Genomic DNA, 26,876 nt, shown 5'->3' with positions numbered 1-26,876 from the left:
GTAGACTGTCCCTTTAAGGGTGCATGTGAAAGCTAAACACATTTTTCATGGTGCAGGATAACTGTCAATCACTGCTTCCATGAAGCTATGTGTCATAACTTTGTATGTAATCTCAGCAGAGAGACTTCAGCCTCTTTTGTATTCTATGTCTTAATCTGGATTTAGACACATTACATACACTGTAGTAGTATGCAAGTCGTGTCTGTCATCACATTTTGCATTCTGTTTTTTCATGATTTGGGGGCTAATTGGGCCGCTCTGCTTTTAAGAAGCTCTGCTGTAGTTTTATCTCATTAGCAACCAAATAGAATAAGTGGATTGTACAGGTTAAGTGGATTTTATAGACCCCCTGATTAATAGTGTCCGAATGTGATAAGATGCAGTTATACACCGTAATCAAATCATAAATGCAAATCTGATATTTAATTACTATATAAATATTATCCAATGTATTGTTTACAAGAAAGATACATATCTATATATGTGTGGATAGATAGAGAGATAGATGATAGATAGATAGATAAGATAGGCGCACACAAGGATACTGTGCAGCCAGACATACACTTGTTTAGGAGCCAGACAAAGGTGTTTGTGTAAAGATATATATAGAATAATTCTGTAGAATAATTCTAGGAATTATGTCTCCTTGTCCAGGATGTGTCATATGGTGTACAAAGGGTATCTGATAACTAAAAATAACTATGGGGCATTTTATTTAAGTGGAGAACACTCTTTCAAACAAGGCTTCTAATAGTATCTCAAAATGAGGAATATTTGACATTTCTTATTGTCCAATTAAATAATAGCACAACTGCTTTCAGGGGCAATAACCTCAGGCAATTTATACTTTTCTTAACTCCCATTTGTATCAGTTGAGATAGGTATTTACTTTCACCTGCCGTAGTATAGTTTTTGTGGCTTTGGGTTTCACACCATACAAATAAGATCTAATTAACCCCTTAAGGACCAGCGACGTACCCTGTATGTCGCTGGCCTTTTTTTGGGACTTGATTGTTTTATAGTGCGGTCTTGCCACCAGCGTTGAGACTGCTCTATTCCACAAAGCCTGCTGGAGGGAGGGCATTAATAGCGTGTTCTTGCTAGACTTGTGCTATTATGTCCTGAAAAAAAACCTTAACGACCAGTGACATACAGGGTACATTGTGGTCATTAAGGGGTTAAGAGAAAATCATGTAACGCAAGGGAATAAACAAACAGCATTAATTACAAGATCTGCATGTTTTTAATATAATCCTACATTTGAACTATTGCACTCATGCAGGCCCATTTATCAAGCTCCGTACGGAGCTTGAAGGGCCGTGTTTCTGGCGAGTCTTCAGACTCGCCAGAAACACAACTTATGAAGCAGCGGTCTAAAGACACTGAACCCAAATTTTTTCTTTCGTGATTCAGATAGAGCATGCAATTTTAAGAAACTTTTTAATTTACTCCTATTATCAAATTTTCTTCATTCTCTTGGTATCTTTATTTGAAATGCAAGAATGTGAGTTTAGATGCCGGACCATTTTTGGTGAACAACCTGGGTTGTTCTTGCTGATTGGTGGATAAATTCATCCACCGATACAAAAGTGCTGTCCATAGTTCTGAACCCCAAAAAAAGCTTAGATGCCTTCTTTTTCAAATAAAGATAGCAAGAGAACGAATAAAAATTGATAATAGTAGTAAATTAGAAAGTTGCTTAAAATTGCATGCTCTATCTGAATCAAGAAAGAAAAAATTTGGGTTAATTGTCCCTTTAAAGATGGGGTGTCCAAACCCTGCCCTATTATAATAAAAAAATGACATTGTCTAATTCGTTAGAACAAATAATTTTAAGACTAGCAAACATGCATCTCCAGGTGTTTGACCCCCCCCCCCCCCGGCAAAATGGTTATACACATAGTAGAAGTACTGTTTGGACCCACAGAGCACTGCTGGTCCCCAGCAGAAACTGATGCTGATCCAATCAGCAGCACTTAGTTACACAGCTGGATTGTGTGACTAGTGCGGCTGATTTGATCAGCAGCAATTTCCACTCTGGTCTACGGGGGCCCGAGCAGTATTTTTTCTATGTGTTTAACCCTTTTGTGTGGGATAAACACATAGAGGTGCAGGGTTGCAAGCCTTAAAATGACATACTCTAAAATATTAGAGTAAGCATTTTTTTAATGGACCTTAAAGCTGTACCAGCAGTTCTACTTGTAGAATTATCTCTTCCAAAAAAGTAACTTGTCCAAAAAACAAAGCTTGTTGTAAATCTTGGGATGCAAGACGGATTACCCTGTTCTGTTAAAAATGTATGAAACTTTTTATTGTTGTTGTTTAGACATATATTTAATTATGTCAATTACTCTCCCAAATCTCAAATTAGTAACAGCACAAAAAACCCACATTAGAGTAAAAAAAAATAATCTTCAGTTATCCTTAATAATAATAACTGGTTGAAAAAGGTTACTGTTACCAGTTAGTGGACTGGGCTATATTTTCTTTAAAGTCATGTTAAGAAACGCATAAACTTTCACATAAGCAATGATAAATTGATGGCTAGTGGGTGTGTGTTTTATTATTATTATTTTGTTATACATTAAAAAAATCCTAACTATTGACAGATCCATTGCCCAAGTAATGACAAAGGAGAGGAGCTCTGCTTGAATACAATATTGATAATTTATTTGTTGAAAGCTAAACCTAGTTAGGCTTATAATGCTAATGTCTAAGCCTTTAAAGGCTGCCTCTTTTTTCAGTGCATTTTGACCGTGCTACTTCATGTGTGCCATATAGATGGCATTGTGCCTATGTTAAAACCCTATTGCCTGTCTTTTTTTTCTTCTAACACCCGAGACCTCATAACTTTGAGCCCTTATAACTTTTTTGTGCAATATTTTCTTGAATAATTTTTAGTAGATAGTGTTATTATAACAGTGTATCTGTACTTTGTAATGTATTGCGTGCGCTCCACTACATTTTATGACAAGATTTATGGTACAAGGAGGTATCTGTTGTAATCTACGCTTTTTGTGTCACAAACTCACAATTGTGTATCAAGCATTGCAGTATAAAAATATCACTCTATTGCACCATGTGAAAAGGGAACTGATGCCAAAAAACAACACAAAAGTTAGAAAAATGAACACATGAGTGTAATTAAATGAATACCTGATACAGTATCTTTTATATGAGGTCATATAATGGACCATATAGGAATAAAGATCACAAGCACCACATTTGGCAAAGAGTATTAATTCGGTGATCCCCATCACTTAAAGTGCCGTGCAAATAGCTATGTACTTTCACCATGTAAAGTTTTAGTCGCCTCATTAACATCCGTCTGCATGCAGCGCAAGCCATTAGGGCACCAAAGACGGATGTCCCTGATAGTAATGAGAGGGTGGACTAATGAGGCATTTTTGTCATTCAGGGTCCACTCCCCTCCTGCTGCACTCTGACACTCCACAAACACATCACCTTGACAACTCTCCCTCCCTCCTTCCACGCCCACCCCAAACCCCACCAGCCCCCTCCCTCTACAAATCGGTTTTAAGGGAGAACGCAGGGCGCAACTCACCCTTTGGAGACTCGCTTCTGGCTTTCTTGCTTTCCAGAGGGCACTCGCTATTACTGTTCGGAGAGCATTCTCTCTTTTTACCTAAAAAGTCATCTATGGAACAAAAGAAAAGAAAACCAAATTAACAGGGATAAATCTGTCTTCTTACTAAATCTTTCTTTCACTTTTTGTTGGCAACAAATGGGCTTATAGTAGATTTAAAAATATGATAACATTTCAAATAGGAAAATCCCCACTGTCTAACCTTATCCCTAAAACAATTTTGTTTTCCACAGTTCCTATGTGGCACATCAGCTTGTGCTCATGCAGACAGAGGATCATTGGAAAATTGTCAAGCTCTAAAAATATTGAATGCAGGTTATTCCTTACTGAGGTTCATCATCTGTCCCCCGTGTGTTTCCACAGCTTTCATGCGCTCGTGCTGAGCCACCTGGAAGAAGCTTGAATTTCTGCCCAGCCTGTTTTACAATGTTTCTGTGACACCCCTTAGTCGCCTGCTCTAAACCTCTTCTGCACTCATTTAATGTCTTGCTCTCCACTCTTGCCTGTCTGTCTCTCTATCTTCCCAAATGTCTCGCCTTCTCTGCCCGCCTGTCTCACTCCCTTTCCTCTGCCCCTCTGCCTGTGAATGCTAAGGAAACGTCAGACTCTTTTGCATTAGTGCAGCTCTATGAGCCAACGCAAATATCTAATATACAATTACAGCGTCCCCCTGCACAGATTTCCAATCAATACTCTCCTATTATCTGGCTGGGGGAGGCTGGGAGCCTGATACTGCTACTCGCGGCAGGAAGCAAGAGATTGGCTGTCATTGGAAGCTTCAAATTCTCATCTATCAAGGGCTTGTTAAGGATGCAGCATATTACAGGAACAAGGCTTCTTCAGTAAAGTGCTTGGTTTAAGGATGTAGACAAACAAGTTCACATATAAATTGTGCATCTATGTTTGTTTGTTTTTTACTAAATGCTCATATAAATTAATAGAAAACTTAAATACTTGTATAAATCACTGAATTAGAATATCTTTGTGCATCAAGTTAACTAACTAAAAAGTAGATTTTGAATAAATATATATTTAATATGTTAGGTTGTTAAAGAAACAGTCTACTTGAAAATGTTATTTTTTACAAAGATAGATAATCCCTTTATTACCCATTTCCCAGTTTTGCACAACCAATACTGATATATTATTACACTTTTTACTATGATTACCTTGCATCTAAGCCTCTGCGGACTGCCCCTTTTTCTCAGTTCATTTGACAAACTAGCATTTTAGCCAATCAGTGCTAACTCATAAATAACTCCATGGGAGTGAGCACAGTGTTATCTTTATGGCACACGTGAAGTAGCACTGTCTAGCTGTGAACAACTTTCAAAATACACTGAGATAAGAGGTGGTCTTCAAAGGCTTAGAAATTAGCATATGAGCCTACCTAGGTTTAGCTTTCAACAGCCCTTCAAGGTCGCCTCTTATCTCAGTGCATTTTTCCAGTTTTTTACGGCTAGACAGTGCTAGTTCATGTGTGCCATATAGATAACATTATGCTCACTCTCTTGGAGTTACTTAGGAGTCAGCACTGATTGGCTAAAATGCAAGTCTTTCAAAAGAACTGAAATAAGGGGCAGTTTGTAGTGGCTTAGATACCAGGTAATCACAGAGGTAAAACATATTAATATAACTGTGTTATTTATGCAAAACTTGGGAATGGGTAATAAAGGGATTATCTATCTTTTTAAACTATACATTTTTTGGAGTAGACTGCCCCTTTAAAATTGCATGCCCTATCTGAATTATGAACGTTTATTTTGACTAGACTATTCCCTTAAGGGATTTTCATACATACTTTTGCTAAGAAGACACCTGTAAATATGTAGAGCATGCCAGATAGGTGCAGTCACAAAGCTTGCAGACTTTCTTTCATGCTTACACAGACATACAAGCACGGGCAGAGAGTATTCAAAGTCACAGACAGTCTGTTCGGTCACAAATACTGAACACACAAACACTGGCACATTTCCACACAACCTTCAGAAATGTTCGCTGCCAAAGAACGTTACAAACAGGGATGGGCAAGAACCTACAGGCTTGTATACCGGGCCAGAATCTTCCCACACACAGACATGCTCACCCACTCCTCACAAAAACAAACACTTGCACACGCTCAGTGACACATTCGCTTGCTGCTTTCACATAAATAAACATATACAAAGTTATTACTACAAGCAAACTAACTTTGATATATCCTCATGCTTATATACATTTAGGCCCCAATTTATCAAAGGTCTTGCGGACCTGATCCGACACTGCGGATCAGGTCCGCAAGACCTCGCTAAATGCGGAGAGCAATACGCTCTCCGCATTTAACATTGCACCAGCAGCTCACAAGAGCTGCTGGTGCAACGCCGCCCCCTGCTGACTCGCGGTCAATCGGCCGCCAGCAGGGAGGTGTCAATCAACCCGATTGTATTCGATCGGGTTGATTTCCGGCGATTCCTGTCCGCCTGCTCAGAGCAGGCGGACAGGGTTATGAAGCAGCGGTCTTTAGACCGCTGCTTTATAAGTTGTGTTTCTGGCGAGTCTGAAGACTCGCCAGAAACACGGCCCTTCAAGCTCCGTATGGAGCTTGATAAATGGGCCTGTTCTTCTTAAATGTACAGTAAATACATTGTCATATCAAGACATTTCTGTTGGGTTGCTATAGAATGACATTTCAACCAAGTCTAAACATTTTTAAAACAAAGTCACATTCTTTTTACTGCAATTGATTTTCAATAGCCAATCTAGGCTTTAGTCTACAGACACCAAGGCTTGCCATATTCATAATCTTTGTACAACTGCATTGCTTGGCAGTTGTGTTCAGTTAAATACAATAAGGGGTATATATGTAGCAGGGTTAGCCTAGATAAGTCCACAGTGTGCATTTCCAGTTTTGAGAATTAGAACTTTTCAGAGCGTAATTGCATGAAAATGGGGAAGATGGAGTTATGACAGTTACTCTTTTGGAATATGGAGTCTGAATAAGTTCTAGTTTTGAGATATCAGCCTTCTGTGAATCCGCATACTTCTCTATACGTAAACAAATCTAAACTGCACTTGAGATCACAGATTTATTCTTACACCTACAACACTTTAAAAATATACAACCAATTTTTTTTATATACAGGCAAAGTATACAATTTTTCCATTTACGGGCAAAATGTTACACCTTATAAAGACCCTGTCACACATTGATATGTATACAAGGAATTATACATACAGATATACACTGTATTGTAGCCATCAGAACAGCCTGTGTTTATTGGCAAGCAGTGTAGCAGATGTGTGTGGGATTGAGGTACGTTCTGGCTACATTTAGATGATTATAGGAGCAGTATCCCTGGAACTAATAATGTTAAAGGAATTGGACCATGTGCTGTCATGTGTATGCATAGACAATGGTGCTACCACAGAAATGTATATATCCTGTAAAAAGTTCAGTGTGCACATGAGTTTTAATAGTAAAATTTGATAATGTTGCTGCATTATGAGGCAATATGTTTGACAATCACAAGAGATGTTCTAGAAATTCAGTTCTGCAAGTGTATGTAATACTGTATCCTACACCCTGATCTGCAGTTGTATGTGATTTCTACTGTGGTAAGCCTTAGAGCGGTCTGAGAGATAAGCAAAGGTTGGTGCACAAATTATAGAAATAGGCAAGCTTTCAATTAGGGATAAAATCTCTCCCAGGGATATAGGCCTGCTCCATGCTTGGATTTAAAGGTTCAGTCAGAGAAACTGAGTTTTAAAATACTATTCTTTGACGTTAAAAAGCTTTATAGGCTCTGTAGAAAGCTTTGGGTGTTTTCACACGCTTATAGCAGTGGTAGAAAGGTCTGTTTTCTAGATGAAGAACTGTGCTACATTGCTACACTAGAGTACATATTGCACTATTTACTAATCACTAACAGCTCCTATACATCCAGAACTACTTCTAGCCAAATCTCTAAGAAATTGCCTGTACTTCACTAGGGGGTTGATTGCGTGGTCTATGGTAGCCCATGGCAACCACATAAACAATTGCTGGGAGCCCTATTTAGTTATTATGAGACATATTTTAGTGAACAATTAAAGGGATATTAAACCCAATTTTTTTTCTTTCATGATTCAGGTATCAAATTTTCTTTGTTCTCTTGGTATCTTTATTTGAAAAGCAGGAATGTAAGCTTAGCAGCTACCCATTTTTGGTTCAGCACCTGGGTAGCGCTTGCTGATTGGTGCCTATTATAATTCATAAATATGCAGTGTAACAGCCTTATGTAAAACTCATTGGTATTAGTATAGTAACTTCTTCCCACCATGTTTTAAAGTAACCATGTAACTGACCCATTAATATGTAAGCTTTTTTTTTACAACCGTCCCCCATTTATTTCAGCTTTTATATATACTAGACTTCTTACATCTTTTGTACATTTTGGTGCAACATAGATAAAATTACCAAACATTCCACGTTCAACTAATCAAATCATGATAGTTATTAAAAATGTTGTAAATCTTCAGAGCAGATAGCCAGTCTACAGCAGACAGGTACATTTGGGGTAGGATAAAAGGAACCAAAAACATTTGAAACATAAATAAACTTTGTAAAAACTGTCTATTGCTGACAAATCAAAGGTTGGATGCAACACTTTATACTTTCATAGTTTAAATAACCCTGAAATGAAGGTCTATTTTAATCTGCCTCTAAGTAGAGACATGCAGTCAGAATTTTCTTTATATGTACTTAACTGTGATAGATAAATAGTGGTGCACACATTAAAACTACAAAATGATTGCCAAATCTGTTTGAAGAAAAAATTGAATATTTATTAAAAAAAAGATTTTTTTTCCCCACACATTTTGGATTGAAATTAAGAAAATATAAATATTTGTTTTGTTTGTTACTTTTGATATAAAATAAACCTCTAGTACAGTGGCATATGCACATATGCTAGGAGTGCCCCGTGCATAAGTATTCAAGCTCAGAGAGCTGGCGGTGGAGTGTATTGTGTTTGTAAAGACTGATTTTGTGTCATATACGCCGCTGCAGACTCTCTGACAAGGTGTAGTGTATACTGGTGCACAGCCCTCAAGGAGTATGTGCATATGCCGCTATAAAACATTACTAATGACTTTTATCAGAAGCATTTTTCCTAATGGAAGTATATTACAAAACTCCTTTTATTTAAAACTGAAAGGCAACCATGTACATTTCAATTTTGACCTTTCTATCTTTTTTAAAAGTGTATGGCGAACATACCATTTTAAACAAAATATTAAAAATCTGTAAAACTATATTGTGAAAAGAACAAGCCTCCTCGCTTTAATGTGTCTTGGAGATTTAAACTCCGGATTAACATCAGAATCCTGCTCAAATGCTTTCCTCACTAATACAAGTAGCCAATTTGTCTGGAGTCTCTCATAAGGAAATGCATATCCCCTTATCAAAATCTGTCTGTCTATAGCTCGCGGTTTTACTATTGCACCCTGCTTTGATTCCACAGCTCTTAACTGTGCTCCTTTCATACATTCCTCATTTATTCTTTAAAGATACCTTTCTTAGTTCTTCTAAGCCCATCTCTTTCTCTATTTTCCTACCATGTTTCTTTTTTTCTCACTCTTTGGAAGACTCAGTGCTATTAAAAAGCAACCTGCAGGGCAAACATAGCTGCGGGATCCTGTAGTATAAGGCTGAGGCATATCTTGCCTCTGCCCAGCTAATGAGGCAGCACTTAGCCACAGTCACTTCAGAGAGATCTTCCACTGTGACCATCACAGTGTTAAGTGCCCCCAAAGTGCACACACCAATGCTTAGCATCTGCCGTGACTCAAAGGGACCAACACTTCTCCTGGCCGTGAGACGTCTGTCGGCACAGACTTCTTAATTCCTTTCTCTTATTCCCTTAATCTGTCATCTTCATCGGGTTGTGGAAGTGGCAGCCAGAAAACCAGGGCTCCCGCACAATCAATCTCAACATTACAGCTGACAGAATGGTGCTAATAACTTATTGATCTAATGTTTGCCGAGCCCCACTGGGGCTGAAGCGTTGCACTGATAGGCTTGGAGAAAGGAGACTCTGCCCAGAGCAAAGCGGAAAGCTTTCAAACTGTCTTCTTCCTGAGGACCGCGGAGAAAAGGGTGGGAGGGTGGTGGGGAAGGAAAGAAACACACAGGGGAAAATTGGGAGGGAGTAGAGGTGTAAGAAAGGAAGATGATAATAGAGTGTGAATGCTAAAGAGGGCATAAGAGACAAAACTAGAAAATCAAGGAAAGACGTAGGAAGGAGTAAATCATACAAAGAAAAAATAAATTAAAGGTGAAATAAGAGATCACATGAAAAGAAATAAAATAAATGATCATATTATTATTATTGTCATTTATTTGAAAAGTGGTACCAAATAATATAGCGTTGGGTACATAATTATACTAATTCATGGTAAAAAAAATACATAAACATAAAACAGACCCATTTAAAACAAATTAATAGAGGAAGAGGAGAGTCCTGCTTTGAAGATTTGTAATTTGTTTTTAAATGTGCTTGGAATCTACTACTTTATACTATACACTGACATCCAGCAAAAGTGTACAATGAAAATATTTAAAATAAAAAATAATAATAAAACAGGATTTAAACAGAGGTGGGCAACATAATATACAGGAAGTGTTGGACTCAGTGTAGCATTACAAAAAGGTAGGATAATCTACATATAAACACTCCTCCTATGAGTAAAACCTCATTACAAGCTGGGGGGTCCGGTTGCCTGCAGCCTGAGGGTGCACGTGCAAGGGCGCAGCACACTTTCACATGATGTGTATCAGATTTAGATTCAGTTATGCAGTTAACCCATCAAGGTACGGAGTTCTGAACACACAGACTGAAGTTTCCCTAAATGTTTCAAAATCAGAGGCAACTTACTGTTGACAAATTTACTCTGACAAAAACAGATTAATCTTGAAAGTACAATGTAATACATTGTTTACTGACATACTTTGTTAGCATCTACTAATAAACATTGTACTGCACATTACCAACCACAGCATTTAAAGCACTTTCATACGCACATAAGGACGGAAGTGCTTGTATTTGAACTTTCCTGTTAAAAGAGGTATTCTGTGTACTAATAAAAAATAATACTGACATACAACCCACTGTTTATTTCCCCTATTGGAACCACGTTTCACTCATAGGCCTACTCTGCTTTTTTATTGTATGTTAGGTTTATTTAATATTTACTAACATGAAGGGGGAAAAAAACAAGTAAAATATGCTACCAGAATTTGCAAATATGTTTTAGACCTGTGAAGAAATGTTCTTAAAAGAAAAAAATTACCTATATTTATGGTAAAAAAAAAACAACATAATTGAATAAAAAACTGGAATAAATAATCTCTCCTTACCCCTATTACTGAAATTCAAGCAGTATAATAGATCCAGGGCATAATACAATCAACAAAGATCAAGCAGAGAGAGAAGGTGAGAAAGTAAAGTATACCGCTGAGAGAACGGTGGGGGGGCTGAGGCAGAAGAGAGCACAGACAGACAGAAATGAGTGGCAGGCGGCAGAGACAGACACGCAGAGAAGTCTGGTTCAGTTACTGACCTGAAGAGGGCTTCAGAGCTAGACCAACAGGAAGCTTGTGAAAGGGAGAGGTCCTGCCAGTGCCTTCTGTAAGAACGGTTTACTGAAAATGCACCTTGAAAGCTGTGCAAACCTCAGATCTAACCACAAAGCTGCTAATAAGTCCTTCTCTCAGACAGGTCTCCTGTCAGCACCAATCTAAACCCATCCCATTAGGAGGGCAGAGGCAGTCAGATCTGACTGTCTATCTGAGTACCCTTGGCTTATCTATTTGCTGTACTCTTACAGGTGCTGCTGTCTCTCTGCCACAGTCTTTTATAATATCCTCCATTCTCTCTTATATGACTTCTATACATATTTGTTTTGCACTTAAGCACCTTTCCTTTTTTATGCCAGTCTCTCAAACTCTGTACATAGCATGAAGCCTTCCACTGTTTTATCCCCTCCCTTACAAAACTAGGTCCCAACCTCTAGGATTGGCCTGGGGTCCTTGGGTCTTTTCCCAGAGTTCTGCAAGTGCTTCTGCTATTTATATAAGGCACTCTGCAGATAGTAACCACATGTTTCTCAATGAAAAGAGATTTAACATATATCTGTTAGTTTGTAGAGGTCTCCAGCATTTTAATTTCCTTTCTTTCTTTGTCTCTAATATCTCATGTGCACAGCTTCTATGTTTATTTTTATTTTCACATTCTGTCTCTTTGCTGTCTCCTCTTCCTGTGTGCAGCGGGGAGAGATTTTCACACCTGCCCTGCTGCTACATGCACTGATAAGGGGAATCCTGCAATCATGTCAGGCTTTTTGCATCAAGTGTGAAGCTGCTCATCTAGGTAACACTCAGAGCCCAGAGAGAAGGCAATAGAATTCACACAATACAAAAAACATGTTCTACTTATGCATGACATTGTGTGTGTGAGAGAAAATGATTGTATACTTACATGGATGTGTACTTATACATACACACAGCAAATAAAACACAACTGCCTGGGATACTAAACCCAATTATTTTTCTTAAATGATTCAGATAGATCAGGCAATTTTAAGCAACTTTCTAATTTATGCCTATTATCAATTTTTCTTCGTTCTCTTGCTATCGTTATTCAAAAAGCTTAGGAGCCGGCTCATTTTAGGTTCAGAACCCTGGATAGCACATGCTTATTGGTGTCCACATTTAAGCCACTAATAAGCAATGAACCAAAAGTGGGCCGGCTTCTAAGCTTAACATTTCTTCTTTTTAAATAAAGATAGCATACATACATTCACATTTAACCCTTTCATGTCAGGGCCAGTTTGTCTAAACGGCGCTAAAGCATGGTTAGGACGGAATAGAACGCCATAACGGCATTAAAAGGTTAAACAACTTTTAATTTTGCTTCTGTTATCACAATTGCTTCATTCTCTTGCTAACCTTTGTAGAAGGAGCTACAATACACTACTGTGAGCTAGCTGAACACATTAAGTGAGCCACGGGCAAAATGTATGTATATATATATATATATATATATATATATATATATATATATATATATATATATATATATATATATATATATATATAGTAAGTAGTAATGCATTGCTGCTCCTAAGCCTACCTAGGTATGCTTTTCAACAAAGGATACTAAAAGAATAAAGAACATTAGAAAGTAAACTAGAATGATGTTAAAAATAAATTCTAAATATAAAAAAATGGGTTTAATGTCCCTTTAAATAAATACACTTCTTTAACAGCTTTCAAATGAAATGCTGTTTGCTAGATTTCTATGCTGCAATATATATATATACATAGATAGATAGATAGATATGTGTATGCTGATATTATTCCTTTCTACATATAGCACTAATGAGACAATCGATAATAGTTGCTTGGGCTGCTACATAGATTACTTTATTTTGAACACCTGCAGATTCCTTTAGGTAAAGATTGCTGAGTATGTACATGAGGCGATGGGTGTTTAAAAAAAACGTACAGGTGTGAAGTTGTGAACTATTGACTCATTGGCTAGCTGATGCTGAATTAAGCGCCAACAGGAACTAGCCTCTGCCCCCCTCGTCAGATAAACTGTACCCTTTCCTTGGGGCTTCTTGTTATCACATGCAGCCTATTTCAGTATTAAACAAACAGCCTCTGCATGTTTGTCTCCGTTGTAAGACCAGGATATCCTGTTCTGGTATAAACCCTTTGGGTACGCATGCTTATGTGTGTGTTCAACCAACTGGGAACCCGCAATAATTTTAGCAGTAAACCACAACTATTCTTCATTAGTACTGAACATGAAATGTATCAACAATCACCATAATTTCCTAGTCTAATCTTCCTTCAACATTCAGCCCTGAATTACTTAGTTTTATCTGCAATACAAGAAAGACATAATACATTTTATATCCATACACTCAATTTACTTTCAGTTGCGTTAAATTTGTCATATTTTAAAATAATCCTCCCATCTCATAGATTATCTTGGTATTAAAGGGACATTAAGCCTCAAATCTTTATTTCCAGATAAAGCGTGCATTATAACAACTTTTCAATTTACTTCTCTTATTAAAATTTGCTTTGTTCTCTTTGTAGCCTTTGTTGGAAATCATGACTAGGTAAGCCGAGGAGCAGCGATGCACTACTGAATGCTAGCCGTTGATTGGTGGTTACACATATATGCCTCTTGTCACTGACTCACCTAATGTGTTCAGATAGCTCCCAGGTGTGCATTGCTGCTCCTTCAACAAAGAATACTAGAGAATGATACATTTTTCTTTCATGATTCAGATACAGCGTTCCATTTTAAGCAACTCCCTAATTTACTCCTATTATCAATTTTTCTACGTTCTCTTGGTATCTTTATTTGAAAAAGCAGGAATGTATTGGCATATTATCCTCAGACTATTGTGTTCTTGAATACATCATTATACCTAGAATGTATTGTGTTTAATATCCCTTTAAGCTTCATGTCCCTTTTAAAAACTCTGCTTTTATAGAACAATAAGTATAAGATATATGTATTTCAATGCAGGACGGTGCAGCAGCTCTTTGGATAGGTTGAATTAGTTAAGTAGATGGCTAGGATTCTACTTGTTTACAGAGACACTGCGAGCCGCTTATAGAGGCTTCTAAATCTGTGTTTAATGTGCAAACCTGCAGCTTTCTGGCCTGCCTTTGTCAGGTAGACTTGGCTCCTTTATCCCTTTGTGTGTCTTCTTCAATTAAGATTAAGCAGAGCCTTGTGCTCAGCTCATCCCCTCTCTCTTAAGATAAACCCTTGAGATCCAACCAGCACTGCACCTTAAATCTTATCACCTGTTAATCTCATCCTTCCCACAGATAACAGCCATACTCTGCACACACAACTATTTCCTGATGCAGCCTCTGTACATCCATCCTTACATCACGTGTCTTATAAAAACATTAGCAATCCAGTTAACCTAGACAGTATATGATTTAGCCTATTTTTTTATTTATTTTTACTCAAAAATGTGCTCCCCTTTAATTTGTTCTCAATGATCCACTTTACTTTCTGTAGAGTATTAAATTGTTTACAAGTATTTACTTTACCCTTATATTGGAATTTGAAATAGTTAATTTAGCCTATGGTTTCCCCACCTATTCTGAAAGGTTCTGGTCTTAGGTCCAAGCTATAAACACAACCATCAGAAGAAATTACACTCCCAGTGGGGTATAGAAGAGATTAGGTAATACAATGTTAATTTTCCTTTCTTCTCTCCAAGTATTGTTCTTTGCTTTATGGACACATATAAGAAAAAGAAGCATGTGTATGTACACAACGTGATAAAGTGAGATCTGATTATTCCTACAAGCTCAACCCATTTTATTAGGTTGTGGCTTCAAAATACAAATAAAGCTTAAAGGGACAGTCAACACCCGCGGTAACTTAAGGCCATACCATAGATCCGGAATAGAAGATGCAGCTACACCGCATCAATGTTGATGAGCTCTAACGGTATTTGAGTAATCACAGAAAATACATAGGTTTATTCCTTGAAAATATGGCTGCCAAACTCCCCCCACTAATACGTATAAACCTTATTTTTAATTGAATCCTCCAATCGCAATGACATCCTCGGTCAGTTTGCGAGCGTGCAGAAGATAATGCGCATGCACATTATCAAAACAGAACCATCACCCTTTTGAAAAATGAACGAGCATCTGAAAATATCAGAGAAGGGGACGAAGGAGGAGGAGTTTGGCAGACATATTTTCAAGGAATAAACCTATGTATTTTCGGTGATTACTCAAATACCGTTAGAGCTCATCAACATCGATGCAGTGTAGCTGCATCATCTATTCCGGATCTATGGTATGGCCTTAAGTTACCGCGGGTGTTGACTGTCCCTTTAGAAAGCAAATCTCATACATTTTATACTCTGCAGTTGGTAAAAAAGTAATTGGAAACACATTCAAGGAAAAACTATTTTACTGTCCCTTTAAGTTATTTTATCAACAGAAAGCAAAAAATACAGATCCTATAACATTTTTAAAATGCCAAATACTGAGCCTATTTTTTGTCTACCTGATCAAATAAACACAATCCAAGACAGGCAAATAGGTTATAAATCTATGTAAGAAAAAAAAGCCTCATAGTAAATTATGGTGAGTAAAAAAAATAGGAAAATCCCCTCCAATGTAAGTATAGTAGCCTAGAGAACAGTGTATAGTTTTGCAGCAAATTTGTTTGCACTAGAAAAGGGGATTCTGGGTAAGCTTTACAATGCCTCATCTTTTTGCTTTCAACATTTATTTTAAAGGGATATGAAACCCATTTTCTTTTGTGATTCAGACACAGCATACCACTTTAAAAACGTTTCTAATTTACTTCTATTATCAAATTCGCTTCATTCCCATTGTATTCTGTGTTTATGAGATACCTGGGTAGGCATCTGAAGCACTACATGGCAGGCAATAGTACTGCCATCTCAGTGCATTTTGATAGCTTTTCACAATTCCAATGCTAGTTCCTGTGGGCCATACAGATACCATTCTGCTCATTCCAGTCAGCACTGATTGGCTAAAATGCTAATCTGTCAAAAGAACTGAGATAAGGGGCAGTCTACAGAGGCTTAGATACAAGGTAATCACAGAGGTAAATAGTGTATTAATATAACAGTGTTGGTTATGCAAAACTGGGGAATGGGTAATAAAGGGATTATCTATCTTTTGAAACAATAAACAAATTCAAGTAGACTGTCCCTTTAAGTATGGGTTGCATTCTGTTCTGTTCTATGAGCTGGGACATTGAACTGTTAATTGTAGACAGCTGCCTACGTCCCACTAGCTTAATGAGACTGTTTGTACCCTTGGAGATTTATTCAAAGTAGTACAGTGACCCAATTTTCTGGTTCAAGCCCAAGAACTAAAACTCATCCTTCAGGATTCATTAAAAAAAAGCACAAATCTCTCCAGTAAAAAGAATCTCAAATTCCTTATTTTATCATAAGGAGCTGATTAAAAGGACAGTAAAGTCAAAGCTAAGCTTACATGCATTGGATAGAACATGCCAATTTATTTCTGTTATCAGTTGTGCTTAGTTCTCTTGGTATTCTTTGTTTAAGAATAATCCTAGGTGAGCTCAGGAGTATTAATGTGTCTGTAGCCACCTGGCAGCAGTGTTTGTAACAATGTTTATAGCAATATTATACATAACTGCAAACACTGCCGCCATATCAAGCCCTTCTCTCCCCTTTGACTGTGGGTTCGCACTAGCGCTAGCTGCTTCCCTGTCCTGTTCTCCACCACTTAGGTGTAAAATGAAAATCTCCCGGTTCTCTTCTGGCTGGGGGGATTGACAGCTCCTTCTCGCGCGTGATTGGCTGTGCATAGGAACACTCGTGTGCAATGGTAAATGCAGGCAGCGGATTGCTGCCCGCCAGAAGAGAAGCCGGGCGGACAGGGGGAATATCCTGTCCGCCACGGGATGATATACTGAGCCCATAATGCTAAAGACACATGCATACTTTTAAAGTGAAGGTAAAGTTAGCTTTATTGTATCAGTACATGTTAAAATAATCCCAAAATTAATGCTAGTTTCATTCATCATTTTTTTTAATTTAGCATATAAACTCACTTATCTCTGTTTTTGCATTTAATTTTCTGCGCTTTCAAAACAACCCGATTTTTTAATTTTTTTTTCCTTGCCGGTCACGTTCTTGAAAAGGCCAATTGAAAACCTGGCCGTTAGGCGGCCGTCATTTGACGTCATTCCTCTACTTGACGATTTGCGCATGCGTTGCAATTAATTCTTCCCTTATTTGAGAAGCTCGCTCCTGTTTAGCGCTGCTATTTACTCTCCATTACAAACGATTTGAGTAACGCATGCGCATAGGTAATAGTCGTCGCAATGTGCGTATGCGCAATTTATTAGTTACACGAGAACGCTCTTTTGAGATACGTATAGAGCGGGTGGGACCGCTCTATACGTAAGAGTGTCAAAAACCAGGAAATGGATCGTGGGAGGAGTAAACACCGGCACAGTTAGTAAATATAAATCGTTTGCAATAAAAAAAATACATATTGAAATGCTGGAAAAAAAGTTAGCGATCACACTATTTAGGCTATAAGTAATATAATTATGCTTAAAAAACATCCATACTTTACCTTCACTTTAAGCTACTATCAGCAACCCTTATTAAAGGGGGTGTGGTATTTAAAGCCGTTTTAAGGTAACACAAATCTTCAGCGTCCCTTTAACCTTTTAAGTCATCCAGCAGTGTCCTCAGAGCTTTTAATATGGCCCTTCACTTCCATAAATAGTATAATTGTTATGACTGAGCACTGGGATTTATGCTACCTCAAATAACTTATGTGGAGTCTCTTGTCTGATGCTCGACTATAACTCCACTACACCAGGGCTTGACCCATTTGTTTAAAATGCATGAAAACGACCAAAATGTAGGAATGAGAAATAATGTAATAATTTCAATGCATACACTGAACAGTGATAGTTTATGGTTGCCTGTAATGTTAACAGGAGGGATTAACATCTTGCCTTCAAGTAACATTGGAAAGTTAAAGGGTTATGAAACTGTATGTAGTCACCAATCTGCAAGTGCTACCCAGGTACTGAACCAAAAATGGTCCGGCTTCTAAGCTTTACATTCCTGCTTTTCAAAATAAAGATACCAAGAGAATAAAGAAAAATGAATAATAGGAATAAATTAGAAAGTTACTTAAAGGGACACTGAACCCAATTTTTTTTCTTTCATGATAGAGATAGAGCAGGCAATTTTAAGCAACTTTCTAATTTACTCCTATTATCAATTTGTCTTCGTTCTCTTGTTATCTTTATTTGAAGGGGGGAAAAAAGCTTTTTTTTTTTTTTTGGTTCAGACTCGGGACAGCACTTTTTTATTGGTGGATGAATTTATCCACCGATCAGCAAGAACAACCCAGATTGTTCACCAAAAATGGGCCGGCATCTAAACTTACATTCTTGCATTTCAAATAAAGATACCAAGAGAATAAAGAAAATTTGATAACAGGAGTAAATTAGAAAGTTGCTTAAAATTCCATGCTCTATCTGAATCACGAAAGAAAAAAATTGGGTTTAGTGTCCCTTTAAAATTGCATGCTCTATCTGAATCGTGAATTAAAAAACTGTGGGTTTCATATCCCTTTAACCCCTTTGGTGCCAAGTAATAAAAAACAGTAGACAAGCAGCAGTGTCAGTGCAAACGTGTAACACAAACACTGAAGCACTGAAGAAAAAGACTAGGGGCCTTGCTTTTGTACGCAGTCTCAGTAACAGCACCCCAGTAATTAACAGAAGAAAATGACAAAGTATACACTATCTACTGCAGTCTCTATTTGTAACATATGATGTGTTCACCCACATGACTCATCCATGCACAGATGATGTTGGTGAAGACTTTGATCCCTTTATGTGCAATTGGCTAGTTCTTGCCCTGTTTTGGCAGTCTATAAAAACCTGTGTGGCTTGTGACATTTATAACACACATCATGGTAAACTTTTTCTTTAATCACTGAACTTTTCATTTTTAATTTGAAACGTTTTTACATAAGCACATATTTTGTTTTTGTTGAAAATTGATAAACATTCCACAAAAAGAAAAAACAAATCAGTATGGTCCATTACTTGAAAAAAATGAGCACACCTGTTTCAGAGCTTTTTATATGGCAGATGAACATACATATTGAGGGTAATTGAGTAAATCATCTGTACATATTGATACAGGGAAGGTTCCTACAAATTAGAATTTACATTCTGTGTGCAAATTAGAATGCAAACTCAGCAGAGGAGATCAATTAACTGAATTGGATTATGCATCTATAAACAAGGTATTTAAAGGTTTCCTTATTTTTTTAATCCATATAGTATTGAGGTCAAAGGGTAAAAATAATCCTTTTAAAAGGACATGCTCTGCTGTATCACTAGATAATGATGCAACATATACACACACACACACACACATATATATATATATATATATATATATATATATATATATATATATATATATATATATATATGTGTGTGTGTGTGTGTGTGTGTGTGTGTCCAGTATGGCCTAGCACTCACAGTCACCATTCTGTACCGGGGTGCACTGCATATATTTCAATATTAACCAATAAGAAAGGCACTCACCGGATTTGAACAGGAGTAAACTCTTTAATCCCTTAAAAATGTGACGTTTCAGGGTGTAATCCCTGTCTTCAAACAAGCCCAATTACACCCCGATATGTCACACTTTTAAGAGATTAAAGAGTTTACCCCTGTTTAAATCCAGTGAGTGCCTTCCTTATTGGTTAATACAGTGTTTTTCAACCAGTGTGCCGTGGCACACTAGTGTGCCGTGAGAGATCCTCAGGTGTGCCGCGGCAGACTGACAACAGTGCGGGGGTGTCCCTCTTTCAAATTTTGAAATATTGGGAGGTATGTGACAGGCTCATCAGGCATCATTTACAACCATGACATTGACATTCATTCACAGACAATCATTATAATTGTTTGTGAATGAATGTCAATATGTCATGTATAGTTTGTAGGAGGCATGGCATGACAGCACAGTACAGTGTATGTGTATGTATATATATATATATATATATGCTGTATATATATCTATCCTGTATTAGGCTACAATGTGTGATTTTGTACAATTTTGGGATGGTGGTGTGCCACAGGATTTTTTAATGTAAAAAAGTGTGCCACGGCAAAAAAAAGGTTGCAAATCACTGGGTTAATATATATATACAGCAGGTATTGGCAGGTGCACTCTCACTAACACTTTAGTTCCAAATGCCAGGGTGCTAGAATATGGTGTAGAATATGGAAATCAGGAGACAGCACTCACTGGTCTTGACAATACTGGATTTATTCAGTGACGTTTCGGGGAATACACCCCTTCATCAGACCGGGTCTGATGAAGGGGTGTATTCCCCGAAACGTCACTGAATAAATCCAGTATTGTCAAGACCAGTGAGTGCTGTCTCCTGATTTCCATATATATATATATATATATATATATACATATATATATACACACACACACACACACATACAGATCATTAAACTAGTTCCTTAATATGTATTGTTAAACTTTGAGACATTCTACCTGAAATTTTTCTTTAAACCACTGCAAATAATATTCTAGCTAGTGTGGTCTTGACCCGGCGTAGTTAACTGGTTTCTCCAAGTAATAAATGTACCATTTTCATTCAAAATCTCGATTTCTTGTAAGATTTAAAAAAAGAAAAAAAGAAGAAAAAAAAGAAAATTGCTGAACTTTTATGCAATTAGGTAGAAACTATTTGTACACTCCAGGAGATAACAAGAGTAACTATTTCTGAACTGTTTTTCATTAGTGTACAAAAGTAGCCACAAGATCTGTCATATTGCTGGTTCCATTCGCGCAACTGGCCCTCATTACAGTAAATCGTCATGAGAATGTTGTTTTTTAAGCAAAACCCAGGGAAAAAAGAAAGAGAACAGAGGTTGCATCATAAAGTTCGGAAAAAGCCTAATTTCTTATTAATCAGCTACAATTACTTACTAGTCTGGGAAATTTTCAGACCTGTTGATTAGCTTCTTATCTACCCCGAACGGTCCCCAGAAGAATAGATTAGATGATGAAAACCTAGGTTTCAATATGGCAGCATCCATTACTTAGCAACTAAACTACTTTAAAAAAAACCCCACTTATTTCTGCAATATTTAAACAATGTAATTGATACAAAATTTAAATTATTCTCAGGCAAATCTTTGCTTTAAACAGATCATTTTATCTATAATGTTTAATGTCCCTTTAATATGTTCTTTAAAGGTAGCTGAATAATTACAACCCATCCCTAAGATGTGAATAGGAAGAGGATACATATCTCAATCACCTCAGGCTCTAACGCTTGCTCAGACACAGATCAATATAGCAATTAGATATTATCAGCTCGCACCGCTTCGGCAGCTTCCCCCTAGCCTTTCTCCCTCCCCCAACTGTAAACTTACCTAGGACTTATGATCCTAATGTCACTGGGAGAACAGGGTTTAAGACCTCTGTGCGACTTTGTGCAGCAATCCGTAAAGAACCAATATTTCAGATTGGAAAATAAACTGTAACTGGACGCATGAAATAAACAGTCATCCGTAATATCAGCACTGTCGGCTTATGGGAAACGTGCTATTATTAACCCTCTCTCTCTCAGATGGTTATAAATCTATTAGAAGCCGAGGGGTTAAAAGTCTGTGTGTTACAACTAACATGTATGTCCAAATTAAACAGATATTAGTTATGGGGGGGGGGGGGTTTCACCTAAAAGATGTTTTTTTAATTAATTAATTTTTTTTTGTCAAAAATTGATGTTCTTGTACTTACTAAAACAAAATTTTATTTTCAGGCTTGATGAATGATGTCCTCATCCGCAGGTTGAGCTAGGGGAATTATCAGCTACTGAGCAGTTAATCCCCAAGTGATCACTTGTGCAAAACAAGTATTTCCTGTTATTTCAATTCCATCTTAAACATATTTAACTTTCCATTCAAATGAAAATAAGTAACATATCTTGTTACTATTTCATTATTTTAGTTTAGTGAAACTCAAAAGTCCATGTCAAGCTTAAAGGGACACTAAACCCAATTTGTTTTCTTTAATGATTCAGATTGAGCATGCAATTTTAAGAAACTTTATAATTTACTCCTATTATCAATTTTTCTTCGTTCTCTTGCTATCTTTATGTAAAACAAAGCAGGACTGTAAAGCTTAGGAGCCGGTCCATTTTTGGCTCAGAACCTGGGTTACGCTTGCTTTTTGGTGGCTAAATGTATCCACCAATAAGCAAGCGCTATCCACAGTGCTGAGCCTAAAATGGGATGGCTCCTAAGTTTTACATTCCTGCTTTTTAAATAAAGATACCAAGAGAACAAAGAAATATTGATAATAGAATAATTTGGGTTTATTATCCTTTTAATATACATTTCAATAACATATTCTATCTTCTTAAATAATACTTAACCTATCCCACCAAGGAAAACAAAGATATTCAATTTCTCATGAAAATACAAAGGAACTGCTACCATGCAGTAGCTACTGTCAGTTACTCCCATATTGGTACTGGGTTGGATGTAAGTGTACCCAAAATATTTGTTCTGTGTGTATGTGGGGGGGGGGGGGGGGGGAGGTATTTTCTGTGCACATAAACATATGTTATTTTAAAGGCACATTAAATTGAACAGATCATTTTATGTCCCTGTAATGATCTCCATGTAGCAATCCTTAGCCTATCTGCTCTTTGCAAAGTCTGGAATTTATTGTGTCGCAATATGCTGAAAATCTCTCTGGCAGTCAATGGTTTAAAAGTAAGAATATTTAAACAAAACATAAATGCCTCAAATCAATTTGGCAGCAAAGTGGTTAAAAGTAATAATATTTTTTTAAAAATCCATCTCTTAATTATGTATAGTAACTTTGCTGAATTCTACCAAAAATACTTGTAAGAATCATTCCCTTTAGTTCAAACACATTTTCTTAATATTTTTGCCACCCACTCACAAACAATACATACTCTTACATAGACAGCTTTAGAGTCCCATAGGGTGGTAGGTTGAGAGGGGCAACTTGCTGGGCAGTAGCTAATGCTAAGTCAGGAGAGTCAAAGGATATTCGCTTTACAACAATGGCAGAAGCATTTTTCCACTACCAAACACAAGGGACACAGTATTATGGAATGTACAGTAGCAATCATGTTTTTACATTCTGCCTGGCTTCTAGGCAGTGTGACAGCCAGGTCTAGTATTCTCCTCCTCTTGCCTCTGCATTGATAGAAACCACACACAATGTTTGAGAGACAGCACACAGTGTACAGGGGCTGAAGATCCTTGGGGTCTCATTTAATGTGGGCATATCACTGATAGAGGGGGTAGGGCCTTTGGGTTTGATCTGTGGTCTAATGTGGGCATGTGACTGAAAGAGTTTTCAGAGGAAGGAGTCTGATTTTAGGAGCTACTGGGGCAGGGGTCTTTAAAGGGACATTGTACACTAGATTTTTCTTTGCAGAAATGTTTTGTAGATGATCCATTTATATAGCCCATCTAGGAGTGTTTTTGTAACCATATATAGTTTTTATTATATATTTTAATAACATTGTGCTGATTTTCAGACTCCTAACCAAGCCCCACAGTGTCAGAAGTATACACATGTTTACAGACTCCTGCTGGCTCCTGCTTATGTTATCTGTCTTTATATATGCAGGGAAAGGTGGGGGTGTATCTTCACTTTCTGTTTTCCCAGCTCCTTTCACTGGGTATCCCAGCCTAACCTCATAAACAGTGCTAAAATGCGAGCTTTTGAGTACAATTTTAAAATGTTTCATACTGGATTTTTAGATCAGTATCTGTGCATATTCTTCTTTAAAGTAGTGTCTATTACATGAAGTTATATGAAAATTGGTGTATACTGTCCCTTTAATAACATATGCTGTAGTTATGTGGCTAATAGGGGCTGCAAGGTCTTGTCTTCAACTTGATCCCTGCTTTCTTTGAGTTACTGGCAACTAATATGGGGTAAATATGAGTTATGTATGTTTCTGACAGCACACCCCATAAGGGGGTAAAATCACTCCTATGTCCGTTACTGTAGCAAAGATGCTAAGTTGTTGTGCTGTTGTTACTGGCAACCAATTAGATAAAAACAGAATTTATGTTTACCTGATAAATTTCTTTCTCCAACGGTGTGTCCGGTCCACGGCGTCATCCTTACTTGTGGGATATTCTCTTCCCCAACAGGAAATGGCAAAGAGCCCAGCAAAGCTGGTCACATGATCCCTCCTAGGCTCCGCCTACCCCAGTCATTCGACCGACGTTAAGGAGGAATATTTGCATAGGAGAAACCATATGGTACCGTGGTGACTGTAGTTAAAGAAAATAAATTATCAGACCTGATTAAAAAACCAGGGCGGGCCGTGGACCGGACACACCGTTGGAGAAAGAAATTTATCAGGTAAACATAAATTCTGTTTTCTCCAACATAGGTGTGTCCGGTCCACGGCGTCATCCTTACTTGTGGGAACCAATACCAAAGCTTTAGGACACGGATGAAGGGAGGGAGCAAATCAGGTCACCTAAATGGAAGGCACCACGGCTTGCAAAACCTTTCTCCCAAAAATAGCCTCAGAAGAAGCAAAAGTATCAAACTTGTAAAATTTGGTAAAAGTGTGCAGTGAAGACCAAGTCGCTGCCCTACATATCTGATCAACAGAAGCCTCGTTCTTGAAGGCCCATGTGGAAGCCACAGCCCTAGTGGAATGAGCTGTGATTCTTTCGGGAGGCTGCCGTCCGGCAGTCTCGTAAGCCAATCTGATGATGCTTTTAATCCAAAAAGAGAGAGAGGTAGAAGTTGCTTTTTGACCTCTCCTTTTACCTGAATAAACAACAAACAAGGAAGATGTTTGTCTAAAATCCTTTGTAGCATCTAAATAGAATTTTAGAGCGCGAACAACATCCAAATTGTGCAACAAACGTTCCTTCTTTGAAACTGGTTTCGGACACAGAGAAGGTACGATAATCTCCTGGTTAATGTTTTTGTTAGAAACAACTTTTGGAAGAAAACCAGGTTTAGTACGTAAAACCACCTTATCTGCATGGAACACCAGATAAGGAGAAGAACACTGCAGAGCAGATAATTCTGAAACTCTTCTAGCAGAAGAAATTGCAACTAAAAACAAAACTTTCCAAGATAATAACTTAATATCAACGGAATGTAAGGGTTCAAACGGAACCCCCTGAAGAACTGAAAGAACTAAATTGAGACTCCAAGGAGGAGTCAAAGGTTTGTAAACAGGCTTGATTCTAACCAGAGCCTGAACAAAGGCTTGAACATCTGGCACAGCTGCCAGCTTTTTGTGAAGTAACACCGACAAGGCAGAAATCTGTCCCTTCAGGGAACTTGCAGATAATCCTTTTTCCAATCCTTCTTGAAGGAAGGATAGAATCCTAGGAATCTTAACCTTGTCCCAAGGGAATCCTTTAGATTCACACCAACAGATATATTTTTTCCAAATTTTGTGGTAAATCCTTCTAGTTACAGGCTTTCTGGCCTGAACAAGAGTATCGATAACAGAATCTGAGAATCCTCGCTTCGATAAAATCAAGCGTTCAATCTCCAAGCAGTCAGCTGGAGTGAAACCAGATTCGGATGTTCGAACGGACCCTGAACAAGAAGGTCTCGTCTCAAAGGTAGCTTCCAAGGTGGAGCCGATGACATATTCACCAGATCTGCATACCAAGTCCTGCGTGGCCACGCAGGAGCTATCAAGATCACCGACGCCCTCTCCTGATTGATCCTGGCTACCAGCCTGGGGATGAGAGGAAATGGCGGGAACACATAAGCTAGTTTGAAGGTCCAAGGTGCTACTAGTGCATCCACTAGAGCCGCCTTGGGATCCCTGGATCTGGCCCCGTAGCAAGGAACTTTGAAGTTCTGACGAGAGGCCATCAGATCCATGTCTGGAATGCCCCACAGGTGAGTGACTTGGGCAAAGATTTCCGGATGGAGTTCCCACTCCCCCGGATGCAATGTCTGACGACTCAGAAAATCCGCTTCCCAATTTTCCACTCCTGGGATGTGGATAGCAGACAGGTGGCAGGAGTGAGACTCCGCCCATAGAATGATTTTGGTCACTTCTTCCATCGCTAGGGAACTCCTTGTTCCCCCCTGATGGTTGATGTACGCAACAGTTGTCATGTTGTCTGATTGAAACCGTATGAACTTGGTCCTCGCTAGCTGAGGCCAAGCCTTGAGAGCATTGAATATCGCTCTCAGTTCCAGAATAATTATCGGTAGAAGAGATTCTTCCCGAGACCAAAGACCCTGAGCTTTCAGGGATCCCCAGACCGCGCCCCAGCCCATCAGACTGGCGTCGGTCGTGACAATGACCCACTCTGGTCTGCGGAATGTCATCCCTTGTGACAGGTTGTCCAGGGACAGCCACCAACGGAGTGAGTCTCTGGTCCTCTGATTTACTTGTATCTTCGGAGACAAGTCTGTATAGTCCCCATTCCACTGACTGAGCATGCACAGTTGTAATGGTCTTAGATGAATGCGCGCAAAAGGAACTATGTCCATTGCCGCTACCATCAACCCGATCACTTCCATGCACTGAGCTATGGAAGGAAGAGGAACGGAATGAAGTATCCGACAAGAGTCTAGAAGTTTTGTTTTTCTGACCTCTGTCAGAAAAATCCTCATATCTAAGGAGTCT

General features: G+C 38.1%; 1 protein-coding gene across 8 annotated transcripts in view; it reads right to left on the bottom strand.

The window, feature by feature from the left end:
- SAMD11 (sterile alpha motif domain containing 11) overlaps positions 1–26,876 on the bottom strand; it is a 393,689-nt gene that overhangs the window by 84,637 nt on the left and 282,176 nt on the right. For all 8 annotated transcript variants that reach the window (XM_053690450.1, XM_053690449.1, XM_053690447.1 and 5 more), the window contains one exon: positions 3,566–3,658. In XM_053690450.1, coding sequence (XP_053546425.1) covers positions 3,566–3,658 — 93 coding nt within the window. The remainder of the gene's footprint in view (positions 1–3,565; positions 3,659–26,876) is intronic.

The sequence above is a fragment of the Bombina bombina genome, chromosome 8, assembly GCF_027579735.1.
Source record: "Bombina bombina isolate aBomBom1 chromosome 8, aBomBom1.pri, whole genome shotgun sequence".
NCBI lineage: Eukaryota > Metazoa > Chordata > Amphibia > Anura > Bombinatoridae > Bombina > Bombina bombina.
The sequence above is the reverse complement of the archived record's forward strand: the minus strand, read 5'-3'. Positions and strand labels throughout refer to the sequence as shown.